Consider the following 17,753-nt stretch of genomic DNA (forward strand, 5'->3'; position numbering starts at 1 on the left):
GCTGGTTTGGCTCAGTGGTATAGAGCATCAGCCTGCAGACTGAAGGGCCCCAGGTTCGATTCCGGTCAAGGGCATGTACATTGGTTGCGGGCACATCCCCAGGGGGGGCTGTGCAGGAGGCAGCTGATCGATGTTTCTCTCTCATCGATGTTTCTAACTCTCTATCCCTCTCCCTTCCTCTCTGTAAAAAACCAATAAAATATATTTTTAAAAAATGTATACCAACTGCTAAGAACTTAGAAAAAGTCATCAATACATTCAGTTGTTGCTACTGTTACCTGTTCTGGGACCAGTGTAATAGTTGCGTTCTTGGGAGCAATTACAGAAGAAAGAGCCGGTGCAGTAGGAACAGATGCAGGTGGATTTGATGAGACTTGAGCAGTCTGTCAAGATGAAATATGGAAAGATTATTATTTAACATTTATGACCATAAACACCCCAAGCCCAGCTTTTTGTTTGTGTGTTTGTTTTTTCCATTCAGATGACTCCATCACTTTCTCTCAACCAAAATCCAAGTTTAGAGGGTGTTAGCCCAGAGTCAATCATCAAGTGTCCAACCTGCCCACATTTTGAGAACAGTGTTAAGCAAATGGCGCAATAGAGTAAGTAGAAGGTGGCCATTATGATTATTAACTGAATTAAATTTTAATAAAACGCTCTTAGATTTTTTACCGAGGGTCTCCAAGACAAACTGCCCCGTGAGATTACTGCTGTCCTCTTTTGGGTTGTTAAAAACAAAGGGTAAATCAATTCGTGTCGAGTCTTTTGAAGCCACAGCTGGTGAGGCATCTCCTTTCCCACCAATGAACCTCTCTGAATCCACGCTCCACTTCCAACCCCGGGTGGAGAGCCCAAGTACAGGGCTTGAGGCCGGTGCTTCTCAACATGAATGTGCAGAAAAATCACCTGGAAACCTTGCAAAAATGAGCCTCTGATTTAGTCGAGGATAAACTAAAGATGATACCCCAAATCACACTTTGAGTAAGTAGCAAGGTTCGAGGCCATTACTCCACTGTGCCGTGGAAGAGAACAAAAGGGGTCTGATGAGCAGGCTCATGGGCAGGTGGAAGAATGGGCCAAAGGCGAATGGCCACACAAGCAGAAGAGCTGGCCCTGCGGCCGGAGCCTCCTTGAAGATAAGACTTGTGGTATTGCTTAATCCACCAAGACAGGACTCGCCAATCTAAAAAAGGAAAGAACTCCTGTTTTTGCATTGTAGAAATTACGGGAAGTTAGGAGGTGAATTTAATCAGCCATTCAAAGGCTTATAGTTCAAAACCTTGGAAATTATTTGCAAACTTGAGAATACTAGTACATGTGAATATCTAGAAACTCTCTCATGGACACAGTATCAATAAGAAACAACAGGCATATTATAAGACTACCCAAGGTAAAGACCCTTGTATAGCACCAAGACCTTTTATTTGAAAGCTGCCCTCTCCTCTACTATAGCCAAATGATTTCTATTTGGAACCATCATATCATATTTTTACATGAATTGAGTTGAATTGTGCAGAAATTGAAAAATGACCCAGATTGGTTCAGGGAGTCTTCTTCTCCCAGTTTTTTTTTTTTTTTTTTTTTAACTTGGAATCTGAAAATGCTAAAGCAATCACATGGAAAACTGGGAGCTCTGTTATCTGCTATGTGGAAGAAGCTGTTCTGCAATGAGAGAGAGGAATGAAGCTGGTGATCAGAGGAACATCTAGAAGTAGACAAGAAACAAGGCATTTGAGAGCTTGGTCCCTGGTTGTTCAAAAGATCCAGAAACCATCAATCTTCTTGTGGCTTCATTATACGAGGAGATACTGTAATATCCTTCTAATTCATTCATCTTCTTGCTTAAGCTGGATGGAGCTGGGATTGTCCCTCTCAGTGAGAAAAGATCCATGTCACATACTAACTTACTCTACATGAGTCAAAGAAAAGACCTCCTACCTCTTGTTCTGCGGCTTCCGCCTCTGCCTCTGAGGGAGGAAAGTGAACACCTTTCTTAAGCAGGTCAAGGTACACGTCCTTCACCTCACTTACATCCACACCTCCTGGGAAACCCTGAGACCAAATCTGAAAACAACAGCAAACACAAAACACAATTCTTCAGCTGGTGACCGAAAATGAGAGATTGACGATTATGGACTTTACTCAGGAAGACAAAGCTACGTTTGAAGGCCAAGGACAAATTGTACATTTTCAGACTAGAATAATAATATAAAATATGTTTAAGCCCAGCCAGCATGGCTCAGTGATTGAGTGTGGACCTATGAACCAGGAGGTCATGGTTCGATTCCCAGTAAGGGCACATGCCCTGGTTGCAGACTCGATCTCCAGTGTGGGCTGTGCAGGAGGCAGCCGATCAATGATTCTCTCATCATTAATATTTCTATCTCTCTCTCCCTTTCCTTTCCCCTGCTAAATCAATAAATATTTTTTCAAAATAAAAAATATAATATGCTTAATCATCAGATTCCCATACCTCAACATTTTAATGAAACCCTGGAATATATATTATTAGTTATTTTTTGCTGTACCAAATCCAGAATTAATACACATATTCTAAAACAATATCAGTAACTCTTTTGCCAAATAACTTTGTAAGCAGTCAGTCATCTTCCCCAGACATAGTTTTCATATCTACAAAATGAATGTACACATCACTCTCTTTCCTACCTGACATGGAGAAAATAGAAACAGAGAGAAAGCAGGAAAATGACTACAAATTCTCTTGGATAAAAAAACACCATCCAATACCAAAAAATTATCATTACACAGAAAATCAAACAGTAAAATGCTATCTGGCTCCATCAGAGGTTTGTGAAGGATGAGGAAACCAATCCTACCTAATAAAACAGTAATATGCAAATTGACCACACCTTGGCTACGCCCAAGCCATGCCCACCAGCCACGCCATGCCCAACATCCAATCAGAGTGAGTATGCAAATAAACCCAACCAAGATGGTGGTTAATTTGCATACATAGGTGCCCTGAGCTGACCCCCTGCAACGGATTGCAGGGAGCCGGAGCGGACACCCAGCTCCTGGCTTTCGATGGATGGTGAGCGTGGCGGAAACCCAGCTCCTCACTCTGATTGGATGGTGGGCGTGGCGAGTGGACCCCCTGCCATCGAAAGCCCCGGCGGGGGCTTTTGGCCTGGTGCACGAGCGGACCCCCTGCCATCGGGAGCTGGGAGTTTCTTCGGCCTGGTACACCAGCGGACCCCCTGCGATTGATCACCTGGGCAGGGAGCTGGGGGTCTGCTTTCGGCCTGGCAGGAGCGGACCCCTGCGATTGATTGTAGGGAGCTGGGGGTCCGCTCCTGCCCAAGAGGCTTTCCGTCTGGGCAGGCCTGGGCAGGGGCTGAGCCAGTGATCAGAGGGAGCTGGAGAGGCCTGCCCAGGCCTAAAGCTTCGGCCAGAGGCTTTAGGCCTGGGCAGGGCCCAGCCCTCCATTGGTGTGAACTATAGAGGAAACACCTTTTCTGACTGTACATTGGCTAAGCTTCCTGTATGCCATTGGTAATATTCTTAGTAACTTGGGTAATAAGAATCCAAAAAGGTGACCTAGGGTTTTTCCACCACACTTCTGGAGAAAAAAATGAAGGTCCACTGCTGGAAGGCTAAGAAATGTCATATCCTGCCCTAGCCGGTTTGAATCAGTGGATAATGCCTCAGCCTGCAGACAGCAGGGTCTGGGTTTGATTCTGATCAAAGGCATGTACCTAGGTTGCAGGCTCCTCCCTGGCCGGGGCCCAGATCAGGGCTCATGCAGGAGGCAACCAATGAAAGTGTTTCTCTCTGTCTTTCCCTTTCTCTTCCACATTCTCTAAAAGTCAATGGAAACATACCCTAAGGTAAGGATAAAAAAATAAATAAAGAAATCCATATCCTATGAAAGACACATCTTGAAAATGTCTAAAGAAAGTTGTCATTTTTTCTTGGTGAAGGGACTGGAGTCCATGTTGATGAAAACACCTTGGTGGCTGTGGTGACTGACAGTGGCTGCAGCAGTGGGGTGATGGGGCTGATGCCTTCCCCTGACCAGCCCGGTTGCCTCCCACAAAGGGAGGCCAGACTGCGGCTTAGGTACGCTCCCTGTGGGGCGCAGGCCTAAGCCGTCAGTAGGACATCCCCTGAGGGCTCCCAGTATGTGAGAGGGGGCAGGTTGGGCTGAGGAACCCCTGACCCCCAGTACACGAATTACGTGCACTGGGCCCCTAGTTGGTATATAATGAAAGCTCTAAGTGTAGAAGTATTCCATTCCATCAGGTATACAATAGACTTACCTTAATGAGATTCAAAATTCTATTCTGAATGTTTAATGGCAAGGTGTATCTGGGTTGCAGCAGCTTAACTAGACTATCTTTAACAAACTCCTTCTTCACAATCAGAGATTGGAAACTTGGACCACAGTTCTGCATGCACATGTCAATAAGCTAAATTAGAAGAAAAAAAAATTAAATGGTAAATTTCTTTGGTAAAACCACTTCCTAAATATGAGGTAAAAATTGCTAAGTAACAATTTCTACCAGCATTCTCATTAACCAACAGAATTTAGTGTCTACTAAAACATATGGCAAATGTTAGGTTCCGGGAATGCGACAAAGTATAAGGCATAATGTAACTGCTTAGAGCAGCGATTTTCAACCTTTTTCATCTCAAGGTACACATAAACTATCAAAATTCTGTGGAATACCAAAAAATTGGTGTGTGTTTTTTTGCCAAACTGACAAAAGTAGGTATAATTTTCATTGATTTACAAAAAATAATAGTAATTACCTACCCTTTTTGCTCCAAAGTGACTTTTAAAAAAATCAGATGCCTATACTTGTATCTAAGGATTTCTGGTACCAAGAATTAGCCAATCAGATGTAACCTTATAATGAGACATGACCAATAAGATGCAACTTTATTATATGACTTATATACTTATGGTTCAAGACAGGGCATTCACACCAGATGGCTATTATTGTTGGCTGTTGTCATTTTTTTATCTGACAATCTAAGGGGAAAGAGGTCAGTGCCCCCGCTGAACAGTCAGATATTGCATAGTTTAAAAATTCTTGTGGCTCACCATTTGAAAAATTGCTGGCTTAGAGGACTGACTTTTTGGGGAGTCAGGACACATAGTAGGACCTTAATAAATGGTAACTATTTTTTAAATAATTGTATTGAATTTATTGGAGTGACATTGGTTAATAAAATTATATAGGTTTCAAGTGTACACTTCTTTAATACTTCATCTATATATTGCATTGTGTATTCACCACCTAAACTCTAGTCTCCTTCCATGACCATTCATCCCCATCTTACCCTTTTCTACCTGCCCCACCCCACCTTCCTTTCTGTATTCACCATGCTGCCTGATGCCTGTGTCTATGAGATTTTTTGTTTTTGTTTTTCTTAATCCTATCACCTATTTCACCCAGCCTCCCCATCTTCCTGAGAGCTGTCAGTCTGTTCTCTGTATCCATGAGTCTGTTTCTATTTTGTTCGTTTAAGTGGTAACTATTTTGATCCCCTGCTTCCATGCGTAATTTTCCAGCAGGAGAGAGTGTGCTTGTTAGCTGATAGAAGTATTCTTTTCCCAGAAGCTTGAAGGAAAAAAAAAGCTACTTGGTAGTTTTAGTTCTCACAGGGACTAATCCAAGCACAGAAAACCAGGTTTGGGGCCACCCAGAGCTGAAGAAGACCACCCCGAGGTCTGGCCACCCTAGGGGCTGAGCTCACGCTACAACAAACTCCTAGAGGAATAAACACATTTGACACTTATCCTGAAGCCCCCAAAGCTCTCCACCAAGGGTGTGCTCCACAAAGGCCTATTAATTAATTGTCTCCTAGAATCTGTCCAACCACTTTCCATTGGACAATAATAGCATCTTGCTGAGACTTATTGACTCATTCGAGAAAAGGCTAGCCTAAGAGTTATAAAGCCTGGTAACAAAATGCTTCCTTAAAAACAAAACTATCGGCTTCTTGACAAAACTGCTCCACCGACTGATGGTAGGAAATCAGTCTCGTCATATCCCATGGAAGACCTACTCAAGGCTCATAAGTCCATGGAGAACCCCAGCGTTGGATGATATAAGGAACATTTATAATTGACTTTGACACGCTCCCTTCACTTCATAGTAATAAAATGGAAATGTCATCTATGGGGATTCATTTTTAAAGAGTTTATTGGTAAACATCAAATTGCCTGTGATGCACATTAGATGCTGCCTTCAGTGACTAATTCCTGTCACAATCAAGTCTGGCTTAACAATATTAAAGTCAGTCCCGAGGCCTTCAACACACCTCTGCACTGCAGTGAGTAGTCTGAGGTGGTGAGGTGATAGGGCCACTAAATTGACACCTTGGGGAAATCTGCAAGAAGCTATCAAGAGACAAAGGCTAATGTAAAGGAAATGCACGAAGCAGGTACCCTAGTGAACTCGGACCTTCACAATGAGGGGCTATCCTGCCCCCCAACCTGTGACTCTCGCCCTTATTTTGGCACAGGTTTTAGATTCATTTGTTCTCAGGTACTGGTGTGGAAATCAGGAGGTGGAGGAAGTAGTTACCAGAGAGGAACAGGTAATGGGAACAGAGAGCCAGCTGGTAGTAAGGCTTGAGAGATCAGACGACCTGAAGGGAAGAAAGGGGAACCCAACGCGAAATGGAGGTCGGAAGGGTCAGAAGAAACAGCACTGTGGACTAACCCGACTTCCTCAGGGAAGGGTCCTGGTTCATCCTCGGAAGGAAGGAACCACGATGGAGAGAGATACGGAGCTAGAGATAAGAAACAACCATAGACATGTCGAGTAGGCTGGGTACCATAGAGAAGAGACATGCTCATTACAGAGGATAAACTTCTGTCAGAAGGTGAAATAATAACCACATGCTGAAATACAGAAAGTGGCATAAATTCATCTTCTGACCTCATCTTCCTCACTTAAGTTTCCTAACTTTTGGCGGCCTGGAGATATTCTAGATCCACAACCATATGTGTTTCTCCCCGAATTCTACAGCCCCTTCTGTTAGCCCTTGAGTGTTCTTGACCACAGGAGAGGTGGTATTGGGGGTGGGCACTAAATCATTAAGTCAACATCATTAAGTAAGTGATACATGATAGATGGTCCTGCACCATGCATGAAGGACTTGAAGACATGAATGAAATAAAATAGTCATAGGCATGTTAAGTACAGCATAAGGAATACAGTCAATAATATTGTAATCACTATGCAGGACCCAGTTGGGTACTGGAAATATAGGGGGGGGAACACTGTAAAGTATGTGATTGTCTAACTACTAAGCTGTACATGCACCTGGAACCAATACAAAATATTGAAAAAAATAAAACATTTGAGGAAATGAAAAAAAAAAAATACAGTAGCCCATTCTCTTAAGGGGCATGATTTGTTCTGAGAAACAAGATGGTATGGGCATGGGCATGGAATTTAGACTCTGAGCACATGCTACTTAAATCTTGCAGGGGCGGGATCACTTAATCTCACTGGTCTCGGTTCCTTTATCTGTGAAATGGAGTTAATAGTACACCTATTTCACAGGGTTGTCGAGAGCATCAATCAGGTATCAGGCAAAGGCTTATTTCCATCATCGACCCATTGTACAGCTATTTCTATTGAAGTGCCTCCCTCCTCCCGAGTTCCCTCCATTCTGTGACCTCCCTGAGGTGGCTGCTATGGGTAAAGGACAAGGGAAAAGTAAAAAAAAAAAAAAAAAAAAAAAAAAATGGAGAAAGAGGAAAATGCCTCTAAAACTACACTCAGTCCCAGCCCAGCCCGAGTGGCTCAGTTGATTGAGGGTTGTCCCATGCACTGAAAGGTTGCTGGTTTGATTCCTGTCAGGGCACACCCCTGTGGATTTGATCCCCAGTTGGGGAGCACACGGGAGGCAACTAATCAATGTTTCTCTCACCTCTCTCTCTCTCTCTCTCTCTCTCTTCTCTCTCTCTCTCTCTCTCTCTCTCCCTCCCGCCCCCTTCCTCTCCCTGAGCATGTCCTCAGGTGAGGATTAAAGAAAAAAGAAAAAGAAAACTATATCAGCTCCTAACTGAAGAATTTCTTTAGTGAAAGCATCATTAAGACTTTTCTCATTCAGTTACTCTCCAGGTAAGCAAAATGTGAGATGTTTTCTTTCCCAGGAAACCAGGAAACAGGAGCTGTGCTCACCTCTGCCCTAGTGCCCTCTAATCACTCCCAAAGCCCCTAAGAGCAGTGTGACGCTGGCTGATTAGTGCTACAACCACGCGTGGCCTGGGGCTGGGCTGAGATCCAAAGGCATGCAGAAGAAATCAGAAAGCCACACAGCTCACTCTCAGGCAGCAGGCAAGGCTTGCAAACTTCCCGAAGGAAAAAGGGCAACTCACCAAAGTGACTGAAGAGGTCATATGGCCAAGGATGGGGGGAAAATGGTAACAGGTCACATAAGTGTGCGTACTCAATCCACAGACAATATGGTGCATGGGAGAATTACTTAAATCAACAAAGAACTTTCTCCCCATGGCAACAAGCAGCAGAACTTGGTTGAAACTTAACGAACTGCCAGCACCTTGGAATTCCACAAAGGTATTCAAGTGCAATACAAAGCTAACGGGGTAGCATTTTCCCAAGATTTTAATTCCCACCCTGTGTAACATATATACACACTTTTTGATCAGCTCAGTACCTGTAAGTTTAACCACCAGTTCTCATCTCCTGACCAGAAAAACTGACTTTCCAGGAACACTTTTTCCACAAAATTAAATGCTATTTCAATCAACTAAACTCTCTTGATTCTGCAATTCTCAATAAGCAGTTTTAATTCAAATTGTAAATAACTTTTTGCTAACCTATTGATTATCTCAGAATATATATATATATATATATTTTTTTAACCCAGAATCAAAATGTGACTACAGCTTGGGAAATCCTACAGTCTTAATTATAACATGAAAGTACTTACTGACAAGGTAAGTTCAATTTCTTTATGATTGTAGTTTTTGGAAATCCTTTTCTTCAGAGCTTTTACTGCATCCTTTGGCCTACAGCAGTAAATACAAGGTAATCATCAATTAGGCATTGCTGAAAACCAGGAGCTTCTGCAAAGCAATGTGCACTGCGAAAGGAGGGATGGGTACAGGGAAGACTGAGGTCTTGGCTCTGCTGTCTGAGCCTGCCAGCACTCCTCACACCTGTTTCCTCCGACATCTAACCTACCCCCCGCGAGAATCAAATAAAATACTCACTATAGCACTGTTCACAATAAAAACTGGACGCTTCAATATCCAGTAGTGTGGGACTGAATAGATAACGTGTGGTAATCCCTATTAAGAAATACTCTCTGGCTTTTCAAAATGTCTTATTAAATGGAATAATAATTAAGACACAGAAAAAAGAAGTGGATTGTGAATCAATACTCTAAAATGTTAATTATAATTTTATTTGGGTGGTGGAGTCATTGGTGATTTTTATTTTATGTTTATCTGCATTTTATAAATTTTCTCTGAGATTCATGCACCACTCGTGTAAATGTATTTTTGAAAAATGTTTATTTAAAATTAAATTAACCAGTCTCTCTTTCTCTCTCTCTCTCTCTCTCTCTCTCTCTCTCACACACACACACACACACACACACCCACACACACACAATTTTTACATGAGAGTATTACTTAGAAAGCACTACATATGAAATGTATTCATACTCCGTTCCCTCTATCAATGTACAGAACACGTATACAGAAAATGTAATTTCCAAACAATGATGGTTTCCCATTTTGATTAAGACTATTATTATTTCCTGAGCATCCTGTAGGCAGGGAATATAGGAAGCATTACAACTCACTAGGTCAGCTTCTGATAGGCTACAATTATGATACAAAAGGAAGAACTGTATCGTATTAAATAGAGAGTCAAAATTTACTTTGAGATGGTCAAAAGGTACAAACTTCCAGTGAGAAGATACATAAGTCATGGGGATGTAATCTACAACATGATGACTATATCTACAGTTAGCAGTGCCTTATGGTACATTTGAAAGTTGCTGAGAGTAGACTGTAAAAGTTCTCATCAGAAGGGAAAAAATTATTTTAGAACCATATGAGGTGAGGGATGTCAACTAAACTTACTGTGGTAATCATTTTGCAATATAGGTAAGGCAAGTCATTATGCTGAACCCAGTAAGCCTACACAGTGCTATATGTCAATTATATCTCAATAAAACATAAATAAATACAAAAAATTTTTACATATTACCTTCGAATTTGTTATGTTTGCATGGATAGATTTCTATTATATGATGATAATGATATACTATTACATATGCTTACATGGAATTGTCACTATTATAAAATAAATTATTATATAGATTTTTCTATATTTCTAAAAAATCCTATATAACATCTAGAAGTAAAGTCTTGGAGAAGTTTAAAAGAATAAAGATACTATTTTATTTATTTGTTTGTTTATTTACTTTTTTAATCCTCACCTGAGGATATTTTTCTATTGATTTCAGGGAGAGTGGAAGAGAGAGGGAAAGACAGAGAGAAACATCAATGTGAGAGAAACACATGGATTGGTTGCCTCCTGCACAAGCTCTGACCAGGGCCGGGGCCTGGGAGGAGCCTGCAACGGAAGTATGTGCCGTTGACCAGAGTCTAACCTGGGACCCTTTGGTCCACAGGCCGTCACTCTCTCCACTGAGCCAAACCGGCTAGGGAAGAGATACTATTTTAAAAAGGGAATTTTTTTTTTTTTTTTTTTTTTTTTTTTACTTTGAGATTCCCTTTTTGTATCATCAATGAGAAAATCAGTATTACCAATAAAGAAAGGGTTCACAGAGGAACCAAATATGGAAAATAAGATTACAACAAAAGCACCATAAACACTTCATTAACCATAAGCACGTTCCACTGATATAGTCAATAATTTAGTGTAATGCTTTCTTCAACATACATTACACTAAATCGCTTTTGCTGTCACTTATCACTTTAACATACACAGTAAAATGAACAAATTTCATCTCTCATAGCAATCTGCACTTCAGGCTAAATTCACAAAATAGCTGCCCTTCTTAATTTTTTCAAAACTTCAATTCTCTCACGTTTCAAAGTGTAACAAAAGATAGTACGTCATTTGAAAACACAGCATGAACATGGGCAAGTTGGCCTGAGGAGAGAAAAAAATCCATCTTGTGACAGGGAGAGGAAGAAAAGACTGCTAGACTACTTCCTGGTTACAATAATGACAACTGCCCGGGGACAGGTCACCCCAGGAGACCACTAGTTTCTTGATGACATTTTTCAGTTATAGCAACATAAAATATCGGTAATCAGAGCAGGGGCAATTCCAAAAGAAGAAAACAATCTCTCTTTTTTTAAAAAAAAAAATAATAATTATTATTTTTCTTAAAGAACCAGGAATGTGAACCAAAATTCGAAACTGTTAAGGAAAGGGTGAAGAGGAGAAAAATGAGAACGGATTCTCAGACACTGCACATGCTGAAACAAGCAGCTCTCCTAATATTTCAACCTGACGTGTCATCAAAAGGCAGTGGGCACCACCTGAGGGGGGTGGGGGGATGAAAACACTCTCCCAACAAGAAAAGCAAAGCGTTTGCAAGAGAAAGCACACGGTGGCCCTGATGCCTCTTGTCAGAGGCCGAGGCAAGAGCCACACTCCGTACTCACCCGTCGCTGGCGGTGTTGATTATGTCACAAATGTGCAAGAACTGGCCCCAGTCTTCAGTCTGCACGCCCGCAAACGTAGCCTTTTCTGTAAAGAAAACACTGTTGTGCTGACTCGGAGCTACAACAGCATGAAAAATGGCTGGTCTTCCTGAAATAATCTGCCTGGGGTTTGTTAGCAAGTACCATTCAGTTTACATCGCCAAAGGGCAAAGAGATTTTTTTCTTCTTCTGAGCAATTCCCAGTAATTCAGGAATCAATCAGAACTCAAGTTCAGAGTGCTGCTGTAGCCACAGTAATGAGTGACCTATTAATACAGGCTGCAGGCACCACGCCTGGCTGCCAGGCAAGGCCAGGAGGGCGAAATCTCCATCTGCCTGCCCGCTTTTCAGAGGGCACCTACCTAGCAGCCACCTAGAAGGAGCAGTGCGTAGTGCTAAGTATTTTAGCTTATGTAACTTCCTTTCACCCGATGTTAGAGAGGATGAAGCAGAAGTTCAGAGAAGTTAAGGAAAGTACACAAGGCTACACAGCCAGTACAAGGTACAACTAGTGTTCAAATCAAAAGTTGTCTGATGCCACTTTTTGTTTCTTAAAATCATTCATTCATTCACCTGGAGGAGGAGCTGTCAAGAAAAAGGAATCAGCCCGGCCGGCGTGGCTCAGTGGTTGAGCGTCGGCCTATAAACCAGGAGGTCACAGTTCCAGTCTTGGTTGGGGCACGTGCCCAGGTTGCAGGCTGGATCCCCAATGGGGGGGGGGGGGGGGCGTGCAGGAGAAAGCCAATCAGTGATTCTCTCTCATGATTATTGTTTCTATCTCTCTCTCTCCCTCTCCCTTCCTCTCTGAAACCAAGAAAAACATATTTGGGGAAAAAAAAGAAAAAGAGATCAGAACTACTGAAATTGTCTGTGTCCCTTAGCAGTAGAGCAAGGTCACCCCTAGTACTTGTACTAACCAAAGTTGTGCCAGGCCTACTTAAACATTCAGGTATTTTTCCCTCTCCAGACAGCATCCTTAAGAAAACAAAATGCTGCCTGGGAAGGGTAATGGAACACTCAACCTGAGGGCTTAACATCTTTCCTACAAGAAAGGAGAGAATCCCTCAGCATGAAAATACCAGGTCGTAGGGGGAATGAAGAGAAAACGGAAAAAGATAACAAACAGAAAGAAAGCACACCAGTACAGGTTTGGCTGGGGAAACTGCTCCTCATCTAGGAAAAGAACTCCTTGAGTTTGGCATTCAGCGGACAAGCCTGACCGATCTTGGGCTGTCTAGGCACACACTACCATCATTCCTTCTGCCAGAAGGAATGCTCCTCATTCCATACTCTGCCTCCAAACTTCCTAGAAAACTCCTCTTCACCCTTCAAAAGCCACGGCAGAGTTCATCTCTCCCTTTTCCCACGTTTTGGGTGTGTTACATTTTTCTGGTATTTGCAAAGGTACCTACATTACAGTTACTACAAAATTGTGTCCGTCTTCCCTACAAAATTGTGCATTCCCTGAGGGTCGAGACCAGGTCTTGCCTTTGCCAAGCAGGTCCAAGCAGTCGGTAAACATTTGCATCAACAAAATGCAGGTTTGTGAAGATGCAATCTGAATCCATTTCTGCTCTGAACCCATCTCTGCTCAGAGTTTATTTCCTATCCAATAGGGGTATAGCCTGCAACAGTTCAGAAATCATTTCCTCCTCAAGGACAGCTACTCTCACCATTTTATAAAGACGGGGGAACTAAAGATCCGTTTAAGGGGTGTGTTCCATGTCACACAGCAGCTAATGAAGCTGCAGCCCAAAACTCCCCAGATCGGAGCCTCCTCACCTCACTAAGTTCCTGACAGCATCATGTTTTGCTTGGCATCATGTGCACCGATGCCACGCCTGCTTCCCAAAGGAGGCATCGGGGAGAAGAGGGAGAAGGGAGCTGGGGCTGGTAGAACAGTCGGTCACTGGCTCCTGCGGACAGTATTTCAGATACAGCCACAGGGGACACGAGCTAGGCAGATACCTGCGTGGTCCCTGGTGCCTTGAGAGGCCTCTGGCGCCTCCAGATGGCTCCTGGGCTCCCCACTTCCCCGCACTCCAGGTCTGAGCATTGCAACCTCTTTGTTTACTGGGAAAAGGAACTCAGGTAGTCAGGGCTTGGCGCCAGGGAGAACAGGTTTGAAGAGACCCGCCTCTGGCAGGGAGGTTACATCACTTCACCTCCTTGACCCTTCTTGTCTGTCTTCCTCTGCAAAAACGGTCGGAGCAATACTGTGCCTTCGCCAGAACGCACTTGAGGACTAACCCTGGCGGAGAAGTTGAAATGCTCTCCTTGGAGAGGCCCAGACACTCCACACCTGAATCCCACGCGTGGCTCACCTGTTCGGTCTACTCCCCAGAAGGCATGCACGGGGGAAAGGGGGCGCAGACTTTGGAGGAGGGGGTTCTAGAAAGAGTCGGCCGTACAGAGATGCCTTCAAGGGGACGGGAGGGATGCGAGTGCCCCGGGAAACCGCAGGGGGTGGGGAAGGATTTCCTCCAACTTGGACCAACTCTGTCCTCCGCAGGCCTTAGAAGGGAGTCAAACAGGAAGGGTCCCCCGATCCCCCCCACCGCCTGCCCGGGCGTCTGCCCCCGCGCCCCTTTACCTATAAGGTGGCCCACGGAGGTCGCAAACGGATCCCGGTGACTCTTTCCAAACGCCATGGCAGCCCGACCGAGCGGGGCCCAGGAAAAACGCCTCCCCGTTCTCGGGCTCCACCCGCTCGGTGTCCCTGGCTCCTCCTCTCCGCCTGATCGCTTCCCGGGCTCCGGCTGGAGGCTGAGCGTCCCGCCCGGACGCTGCGGGGCGCCCGGCCCCCGGCGAGCAGCGCGGGGGCGGGGACGCGGGGGCGGGGCTCCGGGGCGCCGCGCACCTGCTGCGCGCCCCGCGGGGCTGGGGAGCGGGCGCCGCTGCGGGTCCAGGTGGGACCGGTGGGCGGCGGCCCCCGCGTGGAGCCCGCGCGCGGCAGGGATACGGGGCGTCGGCTACCGACCCAGGTGGGCTTCTCGCCCGGGGCCCCGGAGCCACAGCCTGGGGGTGAGAGACCCCAGCTCGGATCCCGCCGCCTGCTGGGCAAATCGCTGCTTTTTCTGCTGCGCCTCTTGCTCCCCTTTGTAGCGAGGGAAATAGGGGGTTAAGAACACACATCTCAGGATGATTATGAAAATTAGGGACGTAAACCGCTTAGGTCTGTGTCTGGCACCCACAAAATACATATTTAACCACTGAGTAAAGAGAGTAACTACAAATATTTACTCCCACCCCCACCCTCGCCCCAGAGATCCTGGAGGCGAGGTGTGTCCCTGGGCCTTTAAAGCTGCAGGTGATGGGGTGGCTTTGAGTTTAGGGGCCTTCCAGGAGCCCACGTCCTTTGCCTCGCTCTTATTTCCTGAGGGAACACAGGGCGCCACCCAGCAAGCTCTCGGTTCCTAACCCCCCCTCCTGGGAGCCCTGTGTTCCAGCCTAGCTGAGGAGAGGAGAAGAGGGGAGGGAGGGGAGGGGAGGGAGGGGAGGGGAGAGGGGCTTTCCTGGTGCTCAGGCTTGGAGTGTGTTTGGCCTCAGCAATGTTCTGGAATGTAAACCCTGGTTTAAGTAGTCCAACCCCTTTCCAGCTGCCCCCTCAGAAGGGGAATTTACTTCCTTTTCCTGTGCATTCAATTAACTTCTGATTCCCCGATGTGAATTTCCAGCGATGCCAGAGCCTGCTAGGGAGTGGGGTGTCCCCAGGTGATGGCAATAAGCCACAGGATGAGAACCCCAGCCTCTAGCTCTTGCTTCCTGATGTCAACGTGGGCCCAGTTCTACTAGCCTTTCTTGCCCTGGGAATGGGGAAGAGAGAGAATGGGGGCTTGGTTGACTTAGGCCCTTAGTCATATTATTTTAAAATAGAAGTCAAAATCAATCACCATATGCGCCAAGGGCTAACTTTTTTTCTCTCTCTAATTCTGTTATTTCTCATTTTTCTTGTTCTAAAGTGAGCTAATACCTGGGATTCTAAAATCTCAAATAAAACATTTTTTTGTTGTTGTTGTTGTGATGGTTTTTCTCATAATAGGATTGGTCCTACCTGTAGCTAATATTCTCTCCACCTACTTACCCAGTGTGAGAAGCTAATTCAGATGGTGTTATTTTACAGATTAGGAAACCCACAGTAAATACTTATTTACACAGTCACCTTGCTAGTGAAGGAGTGTCTGATTCCAGAAGCTGTGACTTTGACCTTTAAACTGTGCATTTCTCATGGGTAGAGCCCTAGGTAGGAGGTGGCACCCTTGACTACCTCACACTTTTAAGTAAGTGGGTTCCAGGGCATGTGCTGGAGAATGAGGTGGCTGAACATGGCAAATACATGTGTCTAGAAGACAAGGTTGACCCATCACCAAGCTCTATGCAGCTAAGAGTCATTTTTATCCCCTCATTTAATTCTGTTCTCACCACTAAATTTCTTCAGTTGTCAGATCTGGGCATGACCTTAGAAATCAAAATTTCTAACCCTATCATCATTTTATAGATGAAAAAAAAAAAAAAAAAGACAGCCAGAGAAGGGAAGCGACAAGGCCATTCAACTCCAAGCTGGAAGAATGCAATGTAATAGTTTAACCCTGAGTCCCAAACTCTTTCCCCCTACAGACACCTCCTCTCTATTTTAATATTTAAATGTGTTTCTCCAACCTTCCCCATAGTATTTTCTTTGGCCCTCTCTTAATCTCCCTCTTTTTTCAATGGTTCCAGTTCCAAATACCACCCTCTGTCTCCCCCAGGTATCCCACTATGGAAACTAATTTCCATACCCATGTGATCATCAAATCTAAGCCATTTCTCAGCCTCACTTTGCCTTCTCTGTAGTATTTTATGCCCCTCCCATTAGCCATTCTTTCCTCCATCACCTTTCAAGTTACTTTATCCTACATTCCCATTTCCTCCCTGGCCTACTGAACCTAAGTAAGCTACTCCACAGTTCCCAAGACTGTCTTTTCCTCTTTCTCCAATTCTCTCAGGGTTCCTTCTTCTTGTCCCTTCTCTATGAAGTATTTCCTACCACTCCCAGAGAATTGAGTCCTCCTCTCTTGTTCTACATACAGATCTCCATCTTAGAGTTCACAACATTTTATATTACTTCTTTGTTTAGAAAACTGTTGATTGGACTTAATATCCAGACACTTAACAAGCCTTAAGGGATGTTTATTGAATGAATGGCTCTCCAAAACATTGAGATGCTCTATCCTTTCTGAGATCCAGTTTTTAATTCCCTCCTAGATGCCTTATTGGAACCCTGACCTCTATATAGCTAGAGTTACTATACTCATCACCTCCCTCCATCATCTCAATATCCTACCTGACTTTCTTGTTTGTTTTTTTAAAAATATATTTTATTGATTTTTACAGAGAGGAAAGGAGAGGGATAGAGAGCTAGAAACATCGATGAGAGAGAAACATCGATCAGCCGCCTCCTGCACACCCCCTACAGGGGATGTGCCCACAACCAAGGTACATGCCCTTGACCAGAATTGAACCTGGGACCCTTCAGTCCACAGGCCGACGCTCTATCCACTGAGCCAAACCGGTTTCGGCATGACTTTCTTGTTTTGACCAATAAGGTTATTGATGTATTGGAATCATATGGGTTGCTGTAAAAAATACTGATACCTGGATCTCATCTTCAAAGATTCTGATTAAAGGAGCCTGGGTTGCATCAAGAGCATCAAGATTTTTAAAGGTCCTCTGATGACCTAATGGTACCATAATTTGCCAAATAAAAAATCTTGATGTTATCCCCAAGTCTTTCTTTCAGTCAGTTTCGAATTCCCCTGTGTTCTTTTTCTCTGTCTCCTTGCCTTTTCCCTCTGTGGACACTGCTCATTCCAGCAGTTCTTAAATATCATAAGCCTTAACACTGCCTAAGGGTGAAACTGGACTAAAGCTTGAGTTCTCTGGAACATAATTAAGATCCTAAATCTAAAGACATATTATCTTTAAAACTGACCCTCTTTTTAAAAAATCCTCACCTGAGCATATTTTTTCCATTGATGTTTTTAAAAAGAGTGGGGGAAAGGAGGAGAGGGAA

At 44.2% G+C, this 17,753-nt stretch overlaps 1 protein-coding gene across 1 annotated transcript in view; it reads right to left on the reverse strand.

Annotated features, from left to right (window-relative positions):
* Positions 1-14,423, reverse strand: part of TOM1L1 (target of myb1 like 1 membrane trafficking protein) — a 49,554-nt gene extending 35,131 nt beyond the window's left edge. The window contains exons 1-6 of the mRNA XM_079797224.1: positions 14,295-14,423; positions 11,663-11,747; positions 8,941-9,019; positions 4,281-4,430; positions 1,939-2,064; positions 279-383 (exon numbers count right to left, since the gene is read on the reverse strand). Coding sequence (XP_079653350.1) covers positions 279-383; positions 1,939-2,064; positions 4,281-4,430; positions 8,941-9,019; positions 11,663-11,747; positions 14,295-14,352 — 603 coding nt within the window. The 5' untranslated portion in view covers positions 14,353-14,423. The remainder of the gene's footprint in view (positions 1-278; positions 384-1,938; positions 2,065-4,280; positions 4,431-8,940; positions 9,020-11,662; positions 11,748-14,294) is intronic.
* Between the last annotated feature and the right edge of the window lie 3,330 nt (positions 14,424-17,753).

The sequence above is a fragment of the Cnephaeus nilssonii genome, assembly GCF_951640355.1.
Source record: "Cnephaeus nilssonii genome assembly, chromosome: 19".
NCBI classification, from domain to species: domain Eukaryota; kingdom Metazoa; phylum Chordata; class Mammalia; order Chiroptera; family Vespertilionidae; genus Cnephaeus; species Cnephaeus nilssonii.